The sequence below is a fragment of the Podarcis pityusensis genome (assembly GCF_964106645.2).
Source record: "Podarcis pityusensis genome assembly, chromosome: 9".
NCBI lineage: Eukaryota > Metazoa > Chordata > Lepidosauria > Squamata > Lacertidae > Podarcis > Podarcis pityusensis.
In genome coordinates this window covers 61,473,365-61,500,848 of record NC_138034.1, presented here as the reverse complement: position 1 = coordinate 61,500,848, position 27,484 = coordinate 61,473,365, and the positions used below count along the sequence as shown (strand labels likewise).

General features: G+C 45.4%; 1 protein-coding gene across 2 annotated transcripts in view; it reads left to right on the top strand.

Moving 5' to 3' along the window:
• The window catches only part of MMRN1 (multimerin 1), a 72,037-nt gene extending 48,780 nt beyond the window's left edge, over positions 1 to 23,257 (top strand). For both annotated transcript variants that reach the window (XM_081020702.1, XM_081020701.1), the window contains exons 6-8: positions 3,834 to 5,783; positions 17,723 to 17,872; positions 21,995 to 23,257. In XM_081020702.1, coding sequence (XP_080876828.1) covers positions 3,834 to 5,783; positions 17,723 to 17,872; positions 21,995 to 22,416 — 2,522 coding nt within the window. In that variant the 3' untranslated portion in view covers positions 22,417 to 23,257. The remainder of the gene's footprint in view (positions 1 to 3,833; positions 5,784 to 17,722; positions 17,873 to 21,994) is intronic.
• Positions 23,258 to 27,484: the final 4,227 nt, after the last annotated feature.

The following is a 27,484-nucleotide window of genomic DNA, read 5'->3' as shown; positions in this document are numbered from 1 at the left end:
AAAGGGAGAGGGCAGAGAACACAAATTCATTTTGGCACAGCTGCATGGAAGTTGTTGTAGTCGTTTAGTCGTGTCTGACTCTTCATGACCCCATGGACCAGAGCACGCCAGGCACTCCTGTCTTCCACTGCCTCCCGCAGTTTGGTCAAACTCATGTTGGTAGCTTTGAGAACACTGTCCAACCATCTCGTCCTCTGTCATCCCCTTCTCCTTGTGCCCTCAATCTTTCCCAACCTCAGGGTCTTTTCCAGGGAGTCTTCTCTTCTCATGAAGTATTGGAGCCTCAGCTTCAGGATCTGTCCTTCCAGTGAGCACTCAGGCTGATTTCCTTCAGAATGGATAGGTTTGATCTTCTTGCAGTCCATGGGACTCTCAAGAGTCTCCTCCAGCACCATAATTTAAAAGCATCAATTCTTCAGCGATCAGCCTTCTTTATGGTCCAGCTCTCATTTCCATAGTCTACAGATGGAGTCTACAGACGGAGAAAACTCCTGGGTGTACAGATAGGTGTACAAAGCCCTATGCAACTTGGGTCCAGAATATCTTAAGTATCATCTCAGTCCCAACATATCCAACTGATGTCTGGGGAGTTCTGGTTCAGATACTACCTCAGCTACAAACTCAGTAGGTGGCCTCAGGCAAACCACTTTATCTCAGCCTATATGGGGGCAAGAACAGCAGCCTACTTCATAAGCTGCTGTAAGAATTACTGAGGTGAAGTGCCTGGAGCCCTTGGAGCACCATGAAGCTTCCCTTTCAGACACTGAGCTCAAAGTTTCCTGCCTTCCTTAGTGCGCTTTGTTGCACTTGTCAGCTGAAATATTTTGCTGTACTTGCATTCGGGTTAATGTTTCGGAATAAGGAGAATTGGGCCAAGGGTCTTATAAATCTAGGCTGTCTAAACACTGAACACTTTGTTAGAGGAGAGCAGGATAAGTAAACAAGTACAAAGTTATGGGTTTTAATGTAATTCTTCTCATCTTTCAGAGCTTTTCTGCCCGTAGAGCCCCACAGAAACATAATCTTCTGAGGAGATTATTTCATTTTAGTTCAGGGTGGCTTTTACTCTGTTGAACAATTAGTGATTGTTTAAGTTTCTTTAGCCAATTAGCACTGATTTAGGATTTGGCAAGAGATGAGGGAATTCTTTAATTGACCCCCACAAGACAAGTCTTTGTTTCGACATCATGTGGTCACATGCAATTCCTGTCACAAATCCCTCCTTGTATTCTGATTAGTTAAACCTTCTCTTTCTTCCCCTTTTCTTTTTCTGCCTCAGGTTAGGTGAAAGTTTGCGATTTTTTTGGTCATGTTGTTATACTAATGATTATACCAGCTTAAAACCTCAATTTCTACTTAGTGTACTGTAGAATATTTCCCACGAAGCATCCCAAAGTGATTTACAGTATAATTAAAACATATATTAAACAGTTACATCTATAATAACATTTTTTTAAAAAACAACACCCCAAAGCAAATAAAACAAGAGCACCTACTTAAAATCAAATTTAGATATCAGCTGGGATAGACCTCCATTGAGAAGACGAACATCTTTAGCAGATGCCAAAATGCAATAGAGAATGCTTCTGTCTGATATAAAGTGGAAGGGAGTTCCAAAGGTATTGCGCGGAATTATGGTGGTATCTGAAGTGTGCTTTGTACTGCAGAATGCAGCAATCAGTTGAGTATGTTGGGAGTGGGAAGATATTTAAAGTATTCTGGTCCCTGTATATGACTTTGTACACCAATGACTAGATAGACAAATAGATAGATCATAGATGAAAGATATAGATGGATATACATTGCTTTGCATTTTCTTTTCCATGTGATAGAGCATTATTATTATTATTATTATTATTATTATTATTATTATTAAAAACTGCTATTCAACCATATTGTCACTTTAACCCATAATCATTGGTATTAAAGATGCAGCTGAATAGATTGAACTCAGATGCCTTTCTAAATCAAAGCTAATTCATCTAAATTATACTTGTTTGTTGTGTACTCTGTACGCTAACTGAAAGGGTTTTTCTCACACAGGGTGGATAAAAGTGTATATAAATACATACATCTGCCACTGCTTTGTTGCATTTAACTAAATATGAGCACTGCAGGTGCTTGTCAGTCATACTCAGAAACTAAATATTCAAGAGGGCTACAGTCATTGCCGCCCACACGTAGAAGGGAATAGTGAAATGTCCCTTATTCCTTCTAATATGGCTTTCTAATTCTTTAGTATGGAGTTGTTGACCTTTGGAGGTGTGGGGGATAATATTGCCCCTGCCACTGCTGCTTCATTGCCACTTTCCTGCGGAGAGTCATTGTGGTATGGCAGGAGATGCCAATGTAGTGCCCACCAGATCATCTTGGGCTACAATTCATTTTACCTTGCCCATTAGCCATGCTTGCGAGCTGTAGCATCTTAAGAAATTTATTGGGTCACAGCCTTTTGTAGTCTGGAACACGCTTCATCAGACCCATAATAATACGGGGGTTGACAACCTTTTTGGAATGCTGGGCACATTTTGAGAGAGTACTGGGGGCGCCAGCCACAAAATTGCATCTGGGGTAGCGGTGGCATCGCACAACATTAAAGAGACAGCTGTCTCCGCCAACCTTATGCTCACCATCAGAAGTCAGCTGTGACCTGCTGGTCCTGCTTGTGGAGATCACAAAATATTCGTTTTACACATGTGTGCATGCACACTGATGCTGTTGTTGTCCAACAGCAGCAGGGAGCATTCCTCAGTATTCAGTACAGTGGTACCTTGGGTTACATACGCTTCAGATTACATATGCTTCAGGTTACAAACTCTGCTAACCCAGAAATAGTGCTTCAGGTTAAGAGCTTTGCTTCAGGATGAGAACAGAAATCGTGCTCTGGTGGCGCAGCAGCAGCAGGAGGCCCCATTAGCTAAAGTGGTGCTTCAGGTTAAGAACAGTTTCAGGTTAAGTACGGACCTCCGGAACGAATTAAGTACTTAACCTGAGGTACCACTGTACCAGTATCACTGCTTAGAAGGTGCCTGCACATTTTGGCCCATAACTTTCTTTCTAGGAGAGCTAGAGACTGGATTTATTTACATATTTTTTTTTAAAAAAAATGAAATTTCAGAGTCTGGGGCACCTGCCCAGGGGCACAGTGGAAGACTTTGGCAACACCATGGGGTCCACAAGCACTGGGTTGGTGACACCTGATCTAATAAGTAGATTCCAGCCTATTCAATCTTGGGCCACAAAAATGTGTCTGCCTTTAAGGCATTACAGGATGCCACTGCATGCTCCCCCCCCCCACAAAAAAAGTTCACTTGCACCCTCTTGAAAAAGGCAATGCAGACTAGCTCTGTTTTCTTTTTCACTTCGAAATAACAAAATTCAGGAGGTGCTTTCAGTGCTAATTAGGTGGCTGACAATTAAAATATCTTGAGAGCCTCTGCTGTCTTCCTGACAGTCCACCTCTTTCCTGGAAAGTTAACGGTGTATCTGCCTGAGTGATAGGTCTTTTAAATCTATGGTCTACTAAGCTAGAAGCCATGGTTACATTTCACCTTGTCATAGTAGTCTATAATTGCAGGGAACAGCATATTATGGCTTCTCCCTCAGGACAGCAAAACTGATTAAAAGGATGAGAGCAACTAGCACAAGCACTATTCAAACACAGAACCCTCTTGAGATTCAGCAACTGAAATAATCCACCGCATAAGAGGTGGGGAGAGTGTGATTGCTATACAAACATAGATACATACATAATGCTTAAGTATTGAATTTTTGCTTCCCCCCCCCCAACCTGCTCTTTATTTATTAAGGCATTGCGTCTTCCCCCCCTCTAGATCTCAAGTCCAAAAGCATTGCTGAGCTGGTCAAAGAAATTGTAAGAGAGCAGGTGAAAGCATCCCAGAGTGAAACACAAGAGGCAGTGGCCCAGATTTTCAAGATTACGTCTGGTCTGTCTGCAGATCTTGAGAACATCAAACAAACGATCAAAAGCTTGAATGCTTCTCACAACAAATTGGCTGCGGAGATAGAAAGCAGGCCCACGAGGGTAGAAATCCTAGATATAAGGACCCAGATCCTCCATATTGAAGAGGATATAAGCATTACATGTGAGAAGCCAATCGAAGACCTGCAGGAACATCAGAGGTCAATAGAAGCTGCCTTGGAGCATCAAAGTTCAAGGAGCAACATATACTATGAATCTCTGAACAGGACTCTGACTCAAATGAAAGAAGTGCACGAACAGCTGTTGACAGCTGAACGTATTTCAGACCAGAACATCCCAACAGCAGGGAACTCCATAACCGATAACCTTACAGATTACATGGTTGGTCTTCATGAGAAAGTGAAAACACAGAGTCTGATGGTTCTGCAGCTCTATGATGACCTCAGAGTCCAAGACAGCAAGATCAGTAACCTCACTGTAGCATTGGAGATCCAGAGAGATAACTTACATGGAGAGTGCAGCAGCATATTGTCCAAATGCCGGCGGGACTTCCAAACACGACTGAAGGGCATGGAAGAGAACATGCACTCCTTAAATAAAAGCATGGAGAACCTTGTGTTTCCCTTGGATGATAAGATGGACAAGATGAACGAGCAAATTAATGACCTCTGTTACGATATGGAGATCCTCCAGCCTTTGATTGAGCAAGGGGTTCCCTTCAGCCTTACATCGGAATATGAGCAACAGATTGCAATGGAAGCTATAAGCAGAAAGCTGGAAAATTTAACCAGTGTTGTGGCAGGACTAAGTTCCACCACTGAAGAACTCGTCAAAAGCAAGAAGGAGCTTAAAGATGAGGCTCAGGCTTACAATGAAATCTCTGAGAGGCGTATTAATGAATGTTTCATTTTAATGGAGGATGGCTTAAACAAGACCATGATGGTTATCAACAGTGCCATTGATACTATCCAGGATAACTATGTGCTCAAAGAAACATTGAGTACCATGAAGAATGAAACAAAGGCCTGCTGTAGTAGCGCTGAGAAGATGGAAAGCATATTGACATTAATACCTCAGTTTCAAGAGATGAATGAATCCCTTCAGGTGCTAGTCAATGAGAACAGGAAAGGTGGCTTTACTTCAAACGCCATCCATTCTTCTTCTTCATCTGGTGATGTCATCACAGTTCACCATAATCTAAATGCAACATTAAACCTGCAAGAGCATCATCCTGACACTGGCCACCTGGATGGAAAGGGGTCACGCTCCACTCAGGAACATGAAGATTATGAAGGTCGCCTGGCGGCAGTGGAAGCAAAAATAAGCAAGTTTTTAGCAAACAACTGCGTCACAGTAAGAAACATCAAAGCTGCTTCCACGGAAAAGGATAAAGTGATCTCTCTTCAGGTTCAGGCCTTGAGTTCCAGAATCAGGGCGCTAGAAGCCAAATCCATACGCTTCTCTGTGACCATCCCTGTGTTAAACAAGACTGCCTATGAAGCACGGAGCTTGTGTGAGGTTGTCTCCGGAAGCCTGAAGGGAATGAATGCCAGCATCCCCAGGTTAGTGAAAGCCGCTCACCCAGACAACTTGCTGTTTCAGAAAGGCTTGCAAGAGCTCACAGAATCCATGCTGGAGGTCAAAGCAGGAACAATCCTATCCAATCTAACCTGGTATGTAGATAAGTCTCTAGATGAGGCAGTGGACACTATTACCAAACGTCTGAAGGCAACTCCTCCTGTTTCTAAAAAGCCACCGCCAGTGAAAAAGATCCCAGTGAGCACGACTGCAAACCAGGCTGGACGAATGCAGAGAAACACAGACATCGCTTCAGAAGCAGGTAAGGCTTTTTAATATTACTACTAGTGACGTTGCCCAAACTTGCAACTTATCCACACGGATTTGTGTAGGGACATAGGAAGATGCCTTATGGCAGCCTTTCTCAACCTGTGGGTCCCCAGATGTTGTTGAACTACAACTCCCATCACCCCTAGCTAGCAAGGCCAGAGCTCAGGGATGATGGGAGTTGTAGTCCAACAACATCTGGGGACCCACAGGTTGAGAACCACTGCCTTATGGGAAGTCCATCTAGGCCAGTATTGTTGACACTGGTTGACACTGACTGTCCAAGGTTTCAAGCAAGGGTCCTTCTCAGTCCCTTGTGGAGATGTCAAGAGCTGAACCTGGGACCTTTTGCATTCAGCGCCTGTGCTCTGCCACTGAACTATGGCCCTTCCCAAGAATCAAATATTATGTTCTTCAAATGCTCTCGGTGCGGAGAATGAGATTCTGCACGTGAGCAGAGAGCCCTGGAAGCCAAAGCTGTAATTTGCACTGGGAGAAATTTTTTTCCCCCTCCCAGGAGGGCATGAAATCATTTCATCCCCTGGTCCACTTGGAACTAGCTGGCAGAGGCCATAACTAGTACACATAAAGCACATCACGCCGCCACCACCATTTTGAATCCAGTTAAGACCCAAGTTCAAATCCCCAGCAAATCTAGGTGGCCCCATAGAGCTGCCATCACTGTCACTTATGGGAATGGTGAAAAGGTGGGGGCCCCACAATTCCTGCATGTGACATTGGCATCGCTGTCAGGAGGGCAACTCTGTGGGTTGCCCCATTGCACCATTTGGTCCTGTGGAATCTCTGTTCCTGTGTCTTCTGTTGAATGGTGACGGCAGAAATTAAGCTTCACTCAGGGGTTAGTAAATTAACTGCTGTTTGTGGGGCTTTATTTAGCTCTCTGGCTCTCTGTAAGCCTGCAGAAGGGTCTCGCCAAGGGAGCAGAGGAAGTGGAGGATGTGCAAGGTGGGTTGTGCTTAAGGAACAGCGTACAGTTAATTCACTGTGGCTGAACAGCCCATTGTTCCATGGTGCTCTGGGGAAATCTAGTCAAATTGTTATGGAGTGTAAGGATGGAATTTGCATCCAGGTCCCTAATTTAGCAGGAAAGGATTGAGTGCGCTTTGCAAGAGGACTGTGGAAACATGGAATCCAAGTCAATCCAGACCAAATTAGCACTAGTTTTTATACCGACCAAATAATCTGAGATCAAATTTAAAACGATATTTCAGGAGAGAAACCTTTGACAAAACGACATTGTTTTGTGCACAATAAGGTAAACTGGTGAATGGCAAAGGCATTTTTATTCTTTTATGTCCCCCGTCATCTTTTTCTTTATTTCCATTCCTTCCACCTCGGTGCACACGCTCAAGACATGCCTCGAGTCAAGTGCTTGCAGTTCATCTGATAATCAAGCACGCAGGAAGTTTAAAGTGGATTGGGGCTTCAATAATGTTTCCACTTTATTTCATATCTCGCTGCTTACTCATTCTGCCTTAAACCGCTGGAAGCATTTTCTGCGCAGCAGTGAAACAGCAGAAGTCAGCAGCTGTGTGGATGAAGTGCCTCGGCCTTTTTTGTGGGCTGAACAGCATCTTTCCATGCGAAACTTTACCGTGTTCCAGCCAAAGCTGCTCCTTCACAACAGGCAGTATTGCATTCAACGCATATATGTGACAAAGATTATTTCCAGGACAGTGGGAAGTGGGAGTGGAAATATGAAGCTACCTCAGTCCGCTGGTCCATCTAGCTCAGTATTCCTTATTGGTTTTCAAGGATCTCATGTAGGAGTCTTTTTTCACAACTGATACCTGACAGTCTTTAACTGGAGATGACAGGGGTGGAATCTATGCTTTTCTGTTTGAAAGCCATGTACTTCACCAATGATCTATGGCCCAATGAATTGTTGCAGTGTTTCTAGAATATGCTATTCTGATCATAGATTCATAGGATTGTGGAGTTGGAAGGGACCCTGAGGATCATCTAGCCCAACCCCTTGCAATGCAGGAATATGCAGCCGTCATATACGGGGATCGAACCTGCAACCTTGGCTTTATCACCGCCACGCTCTAATCAACTGAGCTATCCAAGTGAAGAGAATGTGTTCTTTTCTCTATGTCAGGGGAGCCAACACAGTGCCTTCGAGATGTTGTTGGACTATCACTCTCATCATTCCTGACCATTGGCCGTTATGGCTGAGACTGATGGGAACTGGAGTTCAACAATATCTACATTGCTTACTCCCATCCCTAAGTTCTTGCATATCCTGCTGGTTTATGGTTCCCTATTGGTGCTTCCTTAATCAACGCTCATGGCCCATCGGGGAAGAAAGCTGTACTAACTTGCAAGGTGAGGGTTGAAAGGAGCAGGTTGCATGTTTTAAAATATGGGCAGAGAAGGAAGAAGGGCCATGAGCTTTTGGAGCTGGCTAGCCAGAGCCTAGGGCTTGCCAGTCAGAAGGTTGGCAGTTTGAATCCCCATGACGGGGTGAGCTCCCGTTGCTCGGTCCCTGCTCCTGCCAACCTAGCAGCTCGAAAGCACGTCAAAGTGCAAGTAGATAAATAGGTACCGCTCCGGCGGGAAGGTAAATGGCGTTTCCATGCGCTGCTCTGGTTCGCCAGAAGCGGATTAGTCATGCTGGCCACGTGACCCGGAATCTGTACGCCAGCTCCCTCAGCCAATAAAGCGAGATGTGTGCCACAACCCCAGAGTCGGTCACGACTGGACCTAATGGTCAGGGGTCCCTTTACCTTTACCTTAGCAATAGGCAGTCATGGTGGAGCTCAAGAATGCTATATGCTTTTGAGCAGACTGCTACTGCTATGTCTCTAACTCTGTGAGCGAGTGCACCTATGTAAGATGGTTGGATGGCACCTTGTACGCCTCCTTCCAGCAACTCCTGCAGCTAAACTAGTGCCGAACATATTGCTCTGCTTTCCTTTGGACCACATCCGTGAGTCATCTGGGAAGCCCAGGACCTTCATACACACTATCCAGGCTTGCACCCCAGAGTGGGCATTTCGGTGCTGTTATTGCAGCTGTTTGACTTTACACCTGAAGACACACTCCATGGGCACCTGAGACAGACAGATGCCAACAACAAGTCATACCAGAATTGCCAAATTATCTATCTGGAATCCTTATACCAGAGTTCCAGCTTTGTCTGGGCTTCAATCAAACTCTCAGACAGAGGGGGAGAGTGGTGGAAAACCCCTCCAATCTTACCATCCTCCTGCCACCTCCTCCCCTTTGTCTCTTGCAGCAGGGCTACACCTGAAGAAACCGTCACAGGAGGGGCACATGACTCTGGTTCCTTCCTGAGCAATTTCTGCCCTGCTTCAACAGACACCTGCTGTCTATCGCACCACCTAGCCTAGTTTAAACAGGTGAAGATTCCCCTTTCTCTGCTCTCTCTCTCCCAACCCCTTCCCCTCAGCGTTTTTCCATTCTAATTCCCCAGCCACACTGCCAGCAGAGAGCAGCCCGAGATTTACATATTCATTCATTAATTAATAGTATTTATGTGCCACCCATTAACCAAGTACCCTGAGCAGCTTACGGTAACAATAAAAAAACCATATAAAGGTACAATTCTAAACCACAAAGTAGAATGCATAATGCAGCATTAAAAATTTCAGCAGCGGCAGCAGAGAATAAAAAGAACCCTCTCCGATGACAATTCCGAGCTTTACCTTGGCAAACTGAGAGGGGAGGAGGTGATCTCCTCCAACACTCTGCTGCTGTTGCTATAGGTGGTGTTGCTGTGGGGATGGTGGGGGCAGGGAGGCGAGGGGACCAGCCCTCTATGGGTCAACAAAAGCTTTAAGGCAAAGAAAGCCACCTCTCTCTTTAGCCGGTCTGACACTCTCCCACTCCCACTTTTAGTACATGGTAGGAACTGATATCAGGCTCCCCACCACCCGGGGGGGGGGGGGACCCAGTTGGCATTATAAGCAGTGCACTGCCCTGATAGAGATGTCAGAGGATTCCATCAGAAATGAAAATGGGAGCAGAAATTCCATGGGGGTTCAGGGAAACATGAGATGGTTTGGTGGGCTGAAGCAGGAGGCAGGGACAGAAGGGGCTTTGCCCCCCTCAATATTTGCTGGCAGGGGGCCAAGCCCCCACCCCAATATCGAGGGGCCCCAAACACACCAGCCTCCAGCCTGCAAACAGCCTCCCTCTGTGCTCCCCATTCCTTCCGCTGATGCAACATCGCAGATGCATCAAGCGTCATGCGCACGATGTCACACTCACACGACATGTACTGGGCCCCCCAATCTTGGGCACAAGTAATGCCTCTGGTACAATACCTCCTGAAACAGTCGTGCCTTTCCCCCCAAAAAAATCCTGGGAGCTGTAGTTTGGTCAGAATGCTGAGAGTTGTTAGAAGACTCTATTCTCCTTACAGAGCTATACCACTGAGCCTCTTGGACTTGCTCATCGGAAGGTCAGCAGTTCAAATCCCCGCAACGGAATAAGCTCCTGTTGCTCTGTCCCAGCTCCTGCCAACCTAGGAGTTCAAAAGCACACCAGTACAAGTAGATAAATAGATACGGCTGTGGCGGGAAGGTAAACAGTGTTTCTGTGCACTCTGGCTTCTGTCACGGTGTTCCATTGCGCCAGTAGTGACCAGTCATGCTTGCCGCATGACCCGGAAAGCTGTCTGTGGACAAACGCCAGCTCCTTCCACCTGAAAGCGAGATGAGCGCCATACCCCCATAGTCGCCTTTGACTGGACTTAACCGTCCAGGGGTCCTTTACCTTACACTTCTCAGAATTCCCTGTGAGGTGTGATTGATTCTTAAACCACTCTGTAAACTGTAAGTCTGTGATTCTAGATTCAGGTAGGTAGCCGTGTTGGTCTGACGCAGTCGAAATAAATAAGAAAATAAGAAAATTGTCCAGCAGCACCTTAGGGACCAACTAAGTTTGTTCTGGGTGCATTTTGTGTGCATGCACACTTCTTCAGATTCTTCTGTGAGTACTCTTAATGAACTACAGCTCCCAGAATTCTTTGGGTGAAGACACAACTGTTTAAAGTGGCAGCACAATGATTTAGATGTATGGTTTGAATGTGACCCTAAAGTCTCCCATGAACAGCTTGCACCTGGGCAGCAGACTGAGCAGGCACATACAGGTCCACACTTACCCATTATGCTGAGGTGTATTTCTATTTAAATTCTAGTACATTATGTCTAATGTTTGCATGGGTAGATATAAATTAACACATGCACATTTTATGTAAATTGGTGTCTTCTCTTTTGGTGATGCCAAAATGGACACTCTAATTGCCTATCTTCATTCTCTCTCTTCTCTAAGGTAACCCATTTTCACAGATTTTCTTCCAGCGTTAGTCTATTTCTCTTTGGGAGAAGGAGAGGTGGACATATAGGGAGAAAGAGCAATTGGAGGTCAGTGCGTGGGAGAGGCTTGAGTTTTCTTTTTCCAATTTTTTTTTGTCTCCAGGCTTTCTAAACCACCTGCCGCTCTGACCCCTAAACCTTCCTCCCTTCTACTCCCATAGTCTGAGTCTGAGCCTCTAGAAACCCAACAAGCCTTCTGGGGGAAATGGAGGCCACAAAATATTTATTCATTCTTACATTTGTGCCTCACTATTCCACTAAAGAGTCTACATGGTTCTCCTCCTCTCCATTTTATCCTTGCCATGACACCCCTGTGAGGTAGATTAGGTTGGCCTGGCCGAGTGAGCATCGTGGTTGAGTTGGGATTCGAACCCTGGTCTCCCACCGTCCTAGGCTACCCAATATGCCACGCCGGCTCTCAAAAGTGTTTAGCTGTAAATGCCAACCGCATCCGGTGGCGTCCCAAACACCGAGGCGTCCACTGTTGCTTTGTTGTTGTTCGGTGCCAAAGCGCCTTTGTGAACGTCTTTTGCACTCTGAGTTTTAATTGCGAGAGATTGATCGTTACCCTAATTCAGTTTGACTCTCCATGCTTCAACTTTGCATATTCAGTGCAATAGGGCAGGAGACAGATGAAAGGGGTTTTTGTTGTTGTTTGCAATTTAGCGCAGAGGGAAAGCACTGACTCTGTCTCGGAAAAAATGGAGTAGCTAAAAGAGCAGCAACTTCTTATTGCTGCAGTACCAGCGGCCCTCCCCAAACCGAACTCTTGTCAGCGGGAGAGAGGGCAGTACATGCCATCCCTGCTCATTCAGTCCTTAGGTCCCCTTAGGTGATGGACAAAAATAAGCCATTCGGCCATCCTGAAACAAATTGAAATAGCTTCCCATCATTATTACATTGGTTCACAGACTATTGAGAAAGAGGCAATGTGGATCTTTTATTTACACAGAGCTGATATGTGGCACACTGGCGGCCTCAAGGCATCGCCACACGATGCACATAGCATACCCTGCAACATCCCCTCAAAAAGCTCGACTTTTGTGTCCGAATTTTTTACTTCTTGAAATATGGCAACCCTACTCCACCCCCAATAACCAGACAACATTCCACGTTGTCTGAGCTCCTTTCGGATTACTTTTGTCCTCTCTCACACATCTCTTTCCATTTCCCGCTACACACACCACTAAAGAGGATGGCCCATTTGAGCCTGGATAGCTCAGTTGATTAAAGCGTGGTGCAGGTTGCAGGTTCGATCCCCGTATGAAACAGCTGCATATCCCTACATTGCAGGAGGTTCAGCGGTTCTCAACCTGTGGGTCCCCAGATGTTGTTGGACTACAACTCCCATCATCCCTGAGCTCTGGCCTTGCTAGCTAGGGATGATGGGAGTTGTAGTCCAACAACATCTGGGGACCCACAGGTTGAGAACCACTGGAAGGTCCTTTCCAACTCTACAATTCCGTGATTCTATGTAGAGGATAAACTCCTTATTAGTATGTAGAACAAGTGGGACCTGCAACAAAATGTTGCAGTATGAAATCCTCCTGATCAGTGTTCCAGTCAATCCACAATGACCGCGTCCAAGACACTTTGTTTCATTCCTGTTCCAACCCATCCATTTCTCTCTCTCTCTCTCTCTCTCACACACACACACACACACATGCACACACAGAGCCAGTAGCATTCTATGGCTACTGAGCATGCTCAATCTTCATTGGGCTGTCTTGAGATATGGTTCCTCACCCCCTTTTTTGGTTTCTCACTCCCCCTGAAAAGCAGGACAGATGATCACACTAGAGAGGATAGGCCAAAGAGGGCTTCAAATGATGTAAAGGAAATTCACCTTAGTGTGGTACAGTGGTTAGAGTGGCAGACTAGGACCTGGGAGACCAGAGTTCAAATCCCCGCTGAGCTAGAAGCTCATTATTGTATACAATAAATCTCTGTCCACAGAGACAACTAGATCACTGCTTTGGGTTTCTCTTTATCTTCATCATATCTTCATCTTTTTATCATATGGAAGTTGCAAGTGCCAGGGGTGTGGCTTTAGGGCGCTGCCTAGGGTGGTAGTTGACACACTGCCCGAAAAAGAGGATATGCACCACTGTAAAAGAGGACCACCAATCTGCATAGAATTTGCATGTGCTAATTTATATGCATCTAAATGCAAATTTGAAAATAATTAGCAGAATTTGAATTTCACAGAAGGGAAGCCAATTACTTACCCATGCAAATCACTCCCCTCAAATCTTTAAATTGATTTGCACCCCAATAAGATCACCCAAATAAGTTCTTACTCAATTAATTTATCACCGAGATCATCCAGAAATCAATCTGAAATCAATTTCCCTTTATTAACTACCCCCATTCAATTCAATCATCACATCATTACCCCACTAATAAAATTCAAAATAAATAGGGCGCACATTGTGATTCCCTTCAGGTGGTGGTGGGGATTTTTATTGCTAGTCAAGGTGGCCAGTGGGTGGTCTCTCTTTTCTTTTTCTGTCCCCACCCACATTAAAATAGAAGGCAAATTATCTCGGTGTAGGGGCAACCATCTCTCTCTCTCTCTGTGTAACAAATTCCCTGGAAAGGAAAGGAAAATTGCCCTTCTGAGATGCAGACGTTGAGGTTTCAGCTCACAGAGCATCAGCAGTGAGTCTTTCTTTCGGCTCAAGTAAGTGGGGGGAAAGAAGAAGGAGAAAGCTGGAGCATCCACTGGCACATCATCTCCTCCCGTGTCTCTGACACTGGGCATAGGGAAAATCTATTCCTGGATATCCATTTAAATATTGGGCTATTTCATAGGAGAGAGGACACCTTACCATGTTGTCCCTGCCCCACTCCTTCATCCATGCGCTAGCATACACTTGCAGGAGACTAGAATGCACATTTATGTATCACAACAAAATAGGAAATGCATCGCTGGTGAAGAGGGTGGATATTTACAGAAAACTTGCGTATGCTAATCTATGTGCGTGGGAGCCAATTTAGAAAGTTATTTCTGTATAGGCATAGCTACAAACTTAGAAATGATGGCTGTCATTTAAAGAGTAAAATACAGCACATCTCCATAGTGGGGAAGATAGTGGCTAGGGGGCTCATGTGCCTGCTCAGTTCAGTTCTAAAGTCCTCACACTTCTTTCTTTTGGTACTTCTTCTTTACACCAGACTTGGGCTGGACAGCCCTTCAAAGGAAAGACTGTCCTACAGGTCACAGTAGTGGGGATAAGCTGAAGAAGGGACTCAGAATGATGTCAAGGAGATATAATTTAGCTTACACTTTCCCCATGGTGTTGTGTAGTGGTTAGAGTGCCAAACTAGGGCCCTCGAACCTAGGGCAAACTAGGACCACGGTTTCAGCCAGTGGGGTGAGGACAGTCCAAGCCAGCCACTGCCCCTCAGCCTAACCTACTTCATAGGGTCGTTGTGAGGATAAAACGAGGGGGGCAAGAACCATGCACTCCTTGGAGGAAAAGGCAGTATATGCATGTCATAAATACATAAATGTGATGGGATTTTTGTTGCTGCTGCTGTTGTTGTCAGGCAGCCTTAACCAAGCATTTTCCTTCCAGATGTTTTGGGCCACAACCCCAGCTGGCTGGAGTTGATGGGAGTTGTACAGTGGTGCCTCAGGTTACATACGCTTCAGGTTACATACACTTCAGGTTACAGACTCCGCTAACCCAGATATAGTGCTTGAGGTTAAGAACTTTGCTTCAGGATGAGAACAGAAATCATGCTCCGGCGGCAGAAGGCCCCATTAGCTAAAGTGGTGCTTCAGGTTAAAAACAGTTTCAGGTTAAGTACAGACCTCCGGAACGAATTAAGTACTTAACCTGAGGTACCACTGTAATGTGAAACATCTGGAAGGAAAAAGCTTGGTCAAGGCTAACATGAGGCATCTCCCATTTATGTGACCCTTACCTGTGGCCTGAAGCAATGCTGTCCAAACCTAGGTTTGCCCCCACAGTGGGAACATGCAGTAGCACCTGGTGTGTATGTTGATTTCCTCCAATCTCTGGGCAAACCCTAAATATGAAGCTAAGTGAGGCAGCTTTTCCTCTTCTTCTCTTGGCACTCGAACTGCACTCCTACATTGCTTTATCCTGAGCCTTATTGTTGTGATAGATGAGATGCAATGTGTTCGCGGGGGGGAAAGCGGCGAGAGAAAATAATTACTTAAGTCGGACAGAAACTCCTTGGCGTGTTGCAGTCCATAAACCTCATCTGTCTACCCCCAGGAGCAGTGTGTTGTGGGGGGAGGTCCCCCCCACTTTGCACAAAGCGCACAAAGCTTTGCATTCAGCCTGGCAAGCTCAAATCCATCACCGTCGAAGTGCTGCGACCGAGGAGCGCCATGGCATCTGAAATGACTGGGCTGGAAATTAAAGATAGCTCAGAGTGCCGATGAAGTGCCTGTGAAAAGAGGCAATTCCACACATCTGCCGGCAATCAGCGCTTATTCTGAAACACCCTTTTCATCACCCCACACCTAGCCTGCTTCTTGAGCGTTCCTGGGCTTTCTTTCTTTCAAGTTTCAGAGGCCGGCCCACTTGGCAATCTCATCGCAAGAATGTGCATACCCCTATTGTCACTGCGTAGGACTCTTAAGAGCTGGAATTGTTGAATAGTCTCCGGCAATTCAATTTGTCTAATCCCCAGATGACAGAGAGCTGTGATTTACAGTGGACAGTTCAAGGGGAAAGGGGAATTGTCCCTCACACTTCAGCCCGGTTTATCCATGGCATAGAATCAAGCGATAATCAAGTTTTACTGTGATTGTACCTCTTCAGTCTGTAGGGATGCGGGTGGCACTGTGGGTTAAACCACAGAGCCTAGGACTTGCCAATCAGAAGGTCGGCGGTTCGAATCCCTGCAATGGGGTGAGCTTCCGTTGCTCGGTCCCTGCTCCTGCCAAACTATCAGTTCAGAAGAACGTCAAAGTGCAAGTAGATAAATAGGTACCACTCCAGCGGGAAGGTAAACGGCATTTTCCTGTGCTGCTCTGGTTTGCCAGAAGCGGCTTAGTCATGCTGGGCACATGACCCGGAAGCTGTACGCCGGCTCCCTCGGTCAATAAAGTGAGATGAGCACCGCAACCCCAGAGTCAGCCACGACTGGACCTAATGGTCAGGGATCCCTTTACCTTTACCTTACCTCTTCAGTCTACGGCAGGTGGGATAAATCTTTGGCCCTGCAGATCCTGATGAACTGCAACCCCCATCGGACCCTGCAAGCATGACCAACGTCCAAGGATGATGGAGTTGTAGTTCACCAACATATGGAAGGTTCCCCACACCTGGCCTACAGATAGAAGCAGAGCCGGCCGGCCTTTGAAGTAGGGTGAGGTAGCTGCCTCAGGCGGCAGAAGCGCAAGATATGGTGGTCCCCTGCCCCACCGCTTCTGCCACCAGCAGAATGCCCCCTCTCACTGGAAGCGTTCCAGTGTGTGGCGTTGTCTTCCCCACCCCTCAGTGATGGGGAGGGGACATTCCAAAGCACCATGTTGCCACTTGTCTTCCCCACTCCTGGGGCAAAGAGGTGAGCATCAAAGCCTTGTGGCAATCTCACTGAGTTTGGCAAGCATGTGTATGTTCTGGCATGCAGAGGAAGTGGAGGGCAGCAGTGTGGGGGCAGGAAGCGGTACATTCCTTTTTTCTCCTCAGGTGGCGAAACAGGGTGGGTCGCCCGTGAATAGGAGCTCTTTAGTACTTGCTAGTTTGTAAGGTGGCAGAGGGACAGGCACACTTACTTTTGCCATGTCTATAATGCGTTATCGCTACACCAGCAATGGTCAAACTTGGCCTGCCAGCTGTTTTTGGACTACAACTCCCATCATCCCTAGCTAACAGGACCAGTGGTCAGGGATGATGGGAACTGTAGTCCCAAAACAGCTGAAGGGCCAAGTTTGGCCATCACTGCTCTACACAGACACCTGCATGTGTTGAGAGCCTCCTGCTGAAGTACACAAATGGTATGATTCAGGTTTCTGTATGTGCAGATGCCCACCTCACATGGCATATTATGACTGGTAGAGCCTTTGCCCAATCTTTAATTTCAAGATGCTTCCAGCTCTGCCCTAGGATAATTGCATGGCCTGGGGCAAGCGACTCAAAGGGACGTCCCCATCTGTAAAATGGGAGCAGGATTGTAAAGCGCTAAGTAGCATATAAATGAGGGATAAAATACTATTTGACAGTATGTTTCGACATGGAGGCTGGGACTGAGCGCTTCCCTCGTGCCTTGGATTGGCAGAAATGAGGAGCAATTAGCCAGTCGAGACCCAGTCAGTGGCAGCAAGCAGTGTGTGACTAAATTCCCCAGTGGCAAATAATATTAAGCAAAAACACCACTACCACACAATCCTGGGAAATGGTGTAATTTATATGCAAATAAACAATGGTGGTTGTCTTTCTCCCCATATCACCTCTAACTTGAGATTCAAATACAGCTAGGGAAGAGTTGGGGTAGGAAGCTGCAATCTGAAAGTCTTTGCAAAGCCTTCCCCGAAAGCTCCTTGCTTCTGTGCCTTCATGTCCTTCTCTCCCATTCAATGCAGGTGATTATCTGAGCTGCAGCAGCTCCCCGTGCCAAAATGGGGGGACCTGTGTCAATGAGAGGAAGAGCTTTGTCTGCGCTTGCCGCTATCCTTTCGGAGGAGCCAACTGCAGCACGAAGATCGTGGCGGAAAGCGCTCCTACAAGTATAGGTGAGTATAAGTACGACCTTAGCCATCCCTTTGCCTGTGCCTCTTCTGCTATAGATCAGAGATTACAAGACCCAAGTTCTCTCTCCTAGTTCCTCTCGACAAAAGCTCCCCAGTGGCAGAGTCATGGCTTTCTCTCTCTCCTTTAAAGCACTCGGTTCATGATGAGAGTCCGCAATCCCCCGTTTTGATGCGTCCCACATCACAAAGTATAAAATTTGATTTCTTTCACAAGCCTGTCCATAAAAAAAAAAAAAAACAGCAAGCAGCTCTATGGAGGGATTGAACAAGATGGTTGTCAGCCGAGCAGCGCTATCATAAATAGGCCAGAGCAAGCTGGCAATTTTTTTGTTACAGAGGCTGTGAAATTGCATTATTGGGAAATTACGCGTTTGACTAAGGCTGCGCCTTCCATTTCAAAATAAAAATAAATAAATAAATAAATAAAGGCAACGGACATTCGAGGTCTGTGTGTGCAGCAGAAGTTCCTTTCTCACATTCCCTCATGAGGGGAGAAAATGGAATTGGTGCCTCTTGCCTATGGTTCTTCATGAGTTCAGGAAAGGGTGTGAATCGCACTAGTTTATGTACAATGAGATGCATCTTGGCTCTGTTATGTACTGAGTTCAATAGGATTCAGAATGCAGCAGTCTGATTGGTCCTAGAACAATAGGATCCAGAATGCAGCAGTCTGATTGGTCCGCAGGAGCCACCCAATCCAGCTCCAGGTGGAAGGGAATCCGCAACCTGATTGGCCTACAGGAGAATCCCAGAATTAGCCAATCACGTGGGGCCTACTCTGTAAATAATGTATATGAGGCAGACATTCTGGGGGAACTCCCATTCCTCCTCACCACTATGAGCTGAATAAAGAGCATGAAATCCACTCTCGACTTTGAGTATATTTCAGGCTCCATCTGCATAAAAGGGATCTCTGAAAAAGACTCATCCCTTCTTCGTGCAGCACATAGCTAAACTATGGAACACGCTCCGACAGGAGGCAGTGATGGCCAGCATCTTGGATGGCTTTAAAAGAGGATTAGACAAATGTAATCATTTCACCATGTTGCTTGTGACATGTTCTCAGCACCATAGGTGCCGGCTCCCTGGGGCCCTGGGTGCCCAAGCACCCACAAAATTCCCCACGAAGGGGCTGGGCACCCACAAATTTTGGCACCAGAGCCATGCACGCTGCATGGCACACACGTCCCTGGACACCCACAGTCATGGTGCTCCAGAGAAGCGGACACGGAGCAATGGATCCAAACTACAAGAAAGAAGATTCCACCTAAACATTAGGAAGAACTTCCTGACAGTAAGAGCTGTTTGACAGTGGAATTTGCTGCCAAGGAGTGTGGTGGAGTCTCCTTCTTTGGAGGTCTTTAAGCAGAGGCTTGACAACCATATGTCAGGAGTGCTCTGATGGTGTTTCCTGCTTGGCAGGGGGTTGGACTCGATGGCCCTTGTGGTCTCTTCCAACTCTATGATTCTATGATTCTATGGGGCCAAGCTGGCACTCCTGCTCAGCTCCTTTGGACCATTTTGCAAAGTGTGCAAGCAACAACTTGGAGGAGACACTCAATAGGGAGCCACAGGCAGTCTCATGAGGACAGGGTCAGTTCCACGGTGGGTCTCTCCTTCATCACTTGGCAACCCTGGCAAACGTCCCTGACTGCAAAAGCAACAGCCAGTGGCATCAGCCCTCCAATGGATCCGCCATTTTTCATTTCCCACAGTGACTCCAATGAAGCATCTTTCTGGGGCATTCTGGGAAATTAGAAGAGGAGCTCCCAGGCTCAGCTGCCCAGGGCAGTCATTGGGGATGGGGGTAGAATCATAGAATTGTATAGTCGGAAGGGACCACGGCGGTCATCTATTCCAACATGTTGCAATGCAGGAATCTTTTGCCCAGTGTGGGGATACATTGTGTTTGATCACAGTCACATCTTCCATTTTTAGGCATTCACCTCAAATTTATTAGATGTCTCCCTCCCAAAGTGTTTATGAAATGTCCCTTAAGTGAGTTACAACATTTGTAACAAAAATAATACAGTGGTACCTCAGGTTGCAGAAGCTTCAGGTTACAGAAGCTTCAGGATACAGACTCCGCTAACTCAGAAATAATACAGTGGTACCTCGGGTTAAGTACTTAATTCATTCCGGAGGTCCTGAAACTGTTCTTAACCTGAAGCACCACTTTAGCTAATGGGGCCTCCTGCTGCTGCCGTGCCGCCAGAGCACAATTTCTGTTCTCATCCTGAAGCAAAGTTCTTAACCTGAAGCACAATTTCTGGGTTAGCGGAGTCTGTAACCTGAAGCGTATGTAACCTGAAGCGTATGTAACCCGAGGTACCACTGTACCTTGGGTTAAGAACTTTACCTCAGGATGAGAACAGAAATCGTGCTTCGGCGGCACAGTGGCAGCGGGAGGCCCCATTAGCTAAAGCGGTGCCTCGGGTTAAGAACAGTTTCAGGTTAAGAACGGACCTCCGAAACGAATTAAGTTCTTAACCCGAGGTACCACTGTAATGTGGGAGGAATTTGTGTCTGGGTTTGAGCTCTCACACCAACCTAGACTCTGCTCGTCCACAAATGTTCAGTTGAGCCATCACAGTGATGCTTGCTATAAAAATGAGCAAGCTGAGATTTGCATTCGGAATACATGAAATCTGTGTTTTATGCCTCTCTCAGCCACAATTTAGTCGTTTCTCAATCATTTTTTTACAGTGGTGCAGGCATTGGTTTATATGCTATGGGTGAAGGAAACGAAACAAAGGACATTTTTATTTCCCCATTTATTATTATTATTATTAAGCTTCCAAATCTCCCCAATCTTTGCTTGCGAGCAAAATTTTGGGCATATGCAAGCATGTTACATTTACAAAAATCTGTGACACAGCCATTGGGGGGGAGAGAATGGCATGAAAGCTTTTCTTCTTAATAATGCAGCACAGTCAAGACTGAAATTTCCTTGCTGTTTCCGAAAAAAAGAAGCATTTTTTCCCCCTATTGGTGCGTTTGACGCTAATTGTGGAGAAAATTGCTTTCTATACAGTACTTAAGAATTCATTCCGCTTTTCTTCTTTAGCTTCTTGAGAACTTGACAGGAGGCCTGGGGGGAAAGTTTACAACCACCCCTGTGTCTGCAATACAGAGTTGATCCCATTTAAATAGGCAATTCCGCTTGAGGAGAAAACAACAAAAGGCAGATCTGGATGTTATGGCAGACGTGGGGTGAACGTCGAAAATAGCAGCCCTACATGTAGATCTTCCTGCTCGCCTGTACTTACACTCGCTCCGTAACATGACAGCATTGTGCTGGTTTCCTCACCTTTTTGCTTTGTACTATTGGCTGCTGTGGGGCAGGCAACAGGACAGGGTTCACAGTGAGGTAACAAGGAGGAGAAGGGAAAAAGAGGAAGGAGAAGGTGTCTTATCAGCCCACCCGTATTTCAAGTCTTATGACTCTTCCTCAGGCATAAAACAGCTAAACCAAGCATGAGTAGTTGTGACCTTTAAACCCCTAAATGGCTTCGGCCCTGTATACCTGAAGGACCGTCTCCATCCCCATCGCTCAGCCCGGACACTGAGGTCCAGCACCGAGGGCCTTCTGACAGTTCCCTCACTGCGAGAAGTGAGGTTACAGGGAACCATGCAGAGGGCCTTCTTGGTGGTGGCACCCGCCCTGCGGAACGCCCTCCCATCAGATGTCAAGGAAATAAACACCTATCTGACTTTTAGAAGACATCTGAAGGCAGCCCTGCTCAGGGGAGTTTATAATGTTTGATGTTTTAATGTGGTTTTTAGCATTTCTTGGAAGCTGCCCAGAGTGGCTAGGTCAACCCAGTCAAACACGAGGCATATAAATAATAAATTATTATAATTATTAACCTATAACTATGCTGGCTGGGGTCAGATGAGGTTTTAGGTATTTCAACTTTGAGGTCTCCTCAACCTTCATTTCTGAGTTTCATTGGATGTTATAGGGAAGACAGAAAGAAATGCACATTTGTCTGGCAATTTCAATAGCAGACCCATGATTGCCATAACATCTAGCTTCACCCAACGGTTCTAGCAAATGTGCTTATCTTTGCATTATGTTTGTCCCCCCCCCCCCCCTTGCAGATTTTACAAAAGGATCTTACAGATATGTACCAATGGTGGCCTTTTTTGCTTCGCACACCTACGGAATGAATACTCCTGGCCCTATTCGATTTAACAATCTGGATGTCAACTATGGGTCTTCCTATGTCCCAGCAAATGGACGGTTCCGTGTGCCATACCTTGGCATTTATGTCTTCGAATACACCATTGAATCAAACAGCCCGCTCCTCTCAGGCTACCTAGTGGTCGACGGAATAGACAAGCTGGGCTTTCGGTCTGAAAACACGAAGGAGAACAAATACCTGGAGAGAGTGGTTACTGGAGATGCCTTACTGGAACTGAACTACGGGCAAGAAGTCTGGCTCAGGCTTGCAACAGGCTCTATCCCAGCCAAATACCCACCTGTCACTACATTTACTGGCTACATATTGTACCGCACATAAATTCCATTCTATAGAAAAGTGGTCACCCACAATGGAAACTCTTCTCCTTTGCTTCTAATAAAATTAACTCTTGTTTGAGGCTGCCATCTTTTCTTTTAACAGCTGCATGATAGGCAGAAACGAGGCATGAAACCTCTTTCCCAAATCAGCATCTTCGTGCTGTAGGAAGCAACATTCTGCCTGCCACACAGATGTTAAAAGCAGGGGAGGCCTTGTGGAAAATAGGTGATGAGGCCCATCTCATTAGATAGGAGTTACCTGAATGTCAAATTTTGAAAACGGCCAGCTGTCCCATTGCACCTTTGATTGGCAAAATGGAAGTATTTGTAAATAGGTCTCCCATAGTTCTAGGCACCCCATCAGCTGAATGTCTTCAGTCTGTCCATTATTTTTATGCAGCTATTTTGCACCAGTATAAAAGAAATGTACAAGAAGTTATGCATGTTATCACCATTGTTTAAGTGAATTTGATTTCAGCTCCTTTCAAGATTCATGTGACACAGGCCACCAGTGGGTAAAACTTAAGCCTTGCTTTTATGGTCCACCAGCCAGTTGTACAATAGTGGCTCAGGGTGGGGGCAGACATGTTATGTACTGAAGTTCTCACCCTGGGCCAGCAGGGGGATACTGTAGATCGTTATGCAAATGAAGGATCGAAAGTGACTTTCAGTGATTGGATAGTTTGTATGCAAATGAAGGATTGAAAGTGACGTTCAGTGATTGGATAGTTTTAGAAAGTTGCAACAGTTACATTGTTCTGGAGCTTTATATAAGCAGGATGACTGAGCTCTTCAGTTCAGTTTCTGTCTGGCCTCTGAATAAAGAAGAGCTGTTTGAAGAATCGCTGTGTCGTCTGATATGTTCGCCCACAACTTAACAAGACATACACTAAGTTTTTAGGGACCTCTGAATGCATGCTTCATTCTGGAACTGAGCTTACTGCCCTGTCACACAAGGATCCATTCCTGGATTCCCTCCCATTTTCCTTCAGTTCAGCCTTTCACTTCAGCGTGTGGAAAGCTTTTTTGTTGTTGCTCTTGTCAAGCTACTGAGATTCCAAAACACGTGTAGTGTCTACTGCAAATCACTCAGTAGATTCCTTCTGCCCACCCTGTCCTGGCATAGCCATTTGCTCATGTACCAGGCAGATCATGATGACACCATTTTCTATTTTGGGAGGAAGCTGTTGGGATGGCGGGTGCCATTGAGCTGGGAAGGGCACCACCTTTGTGATTGGGATGGTCACATAAACAGACCAGCAGAATGGGACTGCATCACTGGGAGATTTTCCCAACCCAATGGGTCCACTTCTGTGAAAGGGGCATGCTTAGGAAGCACCTAAGCTTTGGAATCCCGGGTCCAAAATGGCCAGATATCATTAGGTTTCACTCTTCATTTGGTTACATAGAATACTTAGGTGAAGAAGCAATGTGCACATAGGCCAAATAAAACCATGCCTGCATATATACTCAATTGGCTTCTGTTTAGTCTCACCACCACCCTTTCATTTTTCTTTGTTCATACCCAAATTTGTAGCTGGTCAGACATGTAAGGTATTCACATTTCACCTTGAAAAGATTCCATCTAAACAGCAGAATTCCAGGAAGTCTAACCTCTCTGTAATTGCAAACTTCCAATAAGTTTTTAATAAATTGTGCGGCACACACTGAACAGATTAAGAAATCAATCAGAGCACAAAAAGAAATGTGATGCTATGAGGCAACTGAATTAAAGTAGTCAGGGCCAGGCCAGGACATTTTGGTGCTTGAGGCGAAGGACAAGAGAGTGCCCGCTCCCTGGTCTATGTGCAGAAGCCAGCTGGGCTGCCACTTGAACCTTAACACTAGTGATGGAATAATGTCATCCCATGTCACCTGCCCAGCACCTCTTTCTTGAGGGGTACACCTCCTTCTGCCAAATGGTAGAGCCGGCCCTGATGGTAGTTTCTCTTGCTTTAAAAATAGCAGCAATAATTGTTGAGGTGGGAATATATATATATATATATATATATATATATATATATACTAATTCAAGGGAGTTATTTGGTTTACACAGTACACCACTCACAGGGGAGAGCTTTGATGAAAACCTGATCAACAATCCTTATATTTAATCTGTAGCTATTAAATTAGACAATTAATAGTACCAATTAAGGGGTTAACACATTCATCCCCCTCACTTCCTGCTGGGCCATATTCACTGATAATGAATCCATGATGCCTAAAATGTTAGGCAAAAAAAAAGTGGGTGGGAGACTGCGGCAAGGGAACTGTATATTATTTACAACTGCTGTTGAGAATAACACCAACTTAGCTCATGCTTTGCTTTTTTAATCCTGTCTTCTGTTTATAAAAGTAATCTCCAACACACCATGAACTCTGAATATATATATATATATATATATATATATATATATATATATTCCAACCATTTCTTTCATCAGCTGCACCTTATCTTTCTGTAAATACTTAAAATCCCCCATTTGTCACTAACCTATCCTAGCGTATCATTGAATTTTATCAAATGTCGTGCCCACATGGCTAAATCCCTCCCCACCCCTTGTATGACTTTGTCAGTTTAATAACCTGTTTAGCCCTCTTTATTCCTGCCATGGATAGGACTAAATAGCGTGGAAATTACTCTGCGGATGAAATTCAAATGACCCACCAGAGACTGCGTCTCTCTCTTTAAATATGACTTTCACTGCCCTTCCTGCCCTCCCTGCTTAATCCTTCAAGCCAGGTCTCCATCTTCAGAGTTACTAATTGTTTTCTTCTAAAGTCCATTTCTTGATAAGGCTCTCTTGTTGTATATTTTCCTCCTTGATACCAACAAATTTCGTTTCCCCAGAGCAGACCTCTGACCTATAGCCCTTTCAAATAAACGCATTTACTGAGAGTACACCTATAATGAAAACTGCACCCAATTAGCTTATTGAAAAAATAACACATATACACACTTCTTCATAGTTGTCCTCTTGAAGCTTGTTGGTTACGAGTAATAATTTAACAGATGGATATTAAGACAACATAATGTTTCTAAGAGCGATGCAAGTCTTTTGAGAGTTCTGTTGCTGCCGCCAAAAAATACTATGGACGCATCTTTTTATTTTTATTATTATTATTATTCTTTTGGAATAAACAAGAATTAACAAAACCAAAAAACACCACGTCTGCAGTCTTTGTCATGTCGGTTTGCGTACAGAACACACAGAGAGCAAGCACAATTTGTGGACACCTCCAGGACCCCAGAATTAATTAATGGCCCCTTCAAATTAAGGCATCCCCCCAAAAATGAATATTGAGCAAATTGGCTTCTGGCTCCTCCTTCTCCACTACCTATTAACAAATGTTACGTCTTCAACTTCTCCTCCCAGTCTGCTCCAGCTCCCCCCTCTGACCGCACATCGCCTTCTTCCCTTGGGGATTCCCCAGCTGGTGCCTCCCACCAGTCCTCTGCATCCAGCCAGTCCATGACAACATCCCCTTTGCAGATGTCTCTGCTAACATGTAGTTAGATATAGGTAAGAGGTCCCATCACCCCCTGGCAAATAGAAGGGGAAGAAATGGAGACAGTGAGAGATTTTACTTTCTTGGGTTCCATGATCACTGCAGATGGTGACAGCAGTCACGAAATTAAAATACACCTTCTTCTTGGGAGAAAAGCAATGACAAACCTAGACAGCATCTTAAAAAGCAGAGACATCACCTTGCCTACAAAGGTCTGTATACTTAAAGCTATGGTTTTCCCAGTAGTGATGTATGGAAGTGAGAGCTGGACCATAAAGAAGGTTGATGGCCAAAGAATTGATGCTTTTGAATTATGGTGCTGGAGGAGACTCTTGAGAGTCTCATGGACTGCAAGAAGATCAAACTTATCCATTCTGAAGGAAATCAGCCCTGAGTGCTCACTGGAATGACAGATCCTGAAGCCGAGGCCACCTCATGAGAAGAGAAGACTCCCTGGAAAAGACCCTGAGGTTGGGAAAGATTGAGGGCACAAGGAGAAGGAGACGACAGAGGACGAGATGGTTGGATAGTGTTCTCGAAGCTACCAGCATGAGTTTGATCAAACTGCAGGAGGCAGTGGAAGACAGGAGTGTCGGACGTGCTCTGGTCCATGGGGTCACGAAGAGTAGGACACGACTAAACGACTACACAACAACAACAAAGAGGGGCCAGCAGAAGATGTTATGTTATTTCCTGTTCCCTGCACATGAGAAGCTTATACTTCTTCTTCTCTTTTTTGGCGATCACTCATAGGCAAGTAAGATTGTCTTCCATGAACACAGTCTTAACAGTGGGAGAAACTTATAAGCACAGCCTGAATAAGTCTATAGTTTAATATGGTCCCTGCCATCTATTGGTGATTCTGCAACAATACATAACCCCATTAATAAAATAGAGAGGTGGGATGGTGTCTGTTGTTCTTAAGCAAATTATAGATGCTTTCGGCATTGCTGTATCCCAAATGGATCTTGACTTGAATTCTGTGCTGATATTCAGCTGGCAGTGCAGAGACACTGGAAGGAGAAACTTCTTTTGTCTGCTGATGTTCCCTTATCTGAAGGAACTAATTGGAGATCGTAAATCGCTAACAGTAAGCTAAACCCACCTTGCTGTGTCACCCATCAATTGCAATCCCATTAAAACAGCCCTATTGCAGCACACATCATCAGGTGCATAGAGATGCATTAGTAATGCTGTCTCTGTGGCAGCTGGATAAACCTTAGCATAATGCAAAGGTGATCTTCCCCAGCCCTGTTCCCATCATGATTAAGGATGGGGAGGAATTTGGTTCAGTTCACATTTCAATGTGAATCCATCTATTGGCAAGTCCCAAGAACTAAAATGCAGCTGTCCTTCCAAGTTCACACCTCTGAATTTTGCAATACAGTTCTAAAAGGAGAAGAAGAAGTCCATATTAGAGGGAAGTATGCATGGAAATGCAGACATTCATGTGGAAATACAGCACGCCAAAAATGCATTAAATCAGCTTGCAAAAATGTGTACATTATGACAAAGTTGCATACCAAAAAAAGGGTACCTATTAATGAAAGGCACATTGA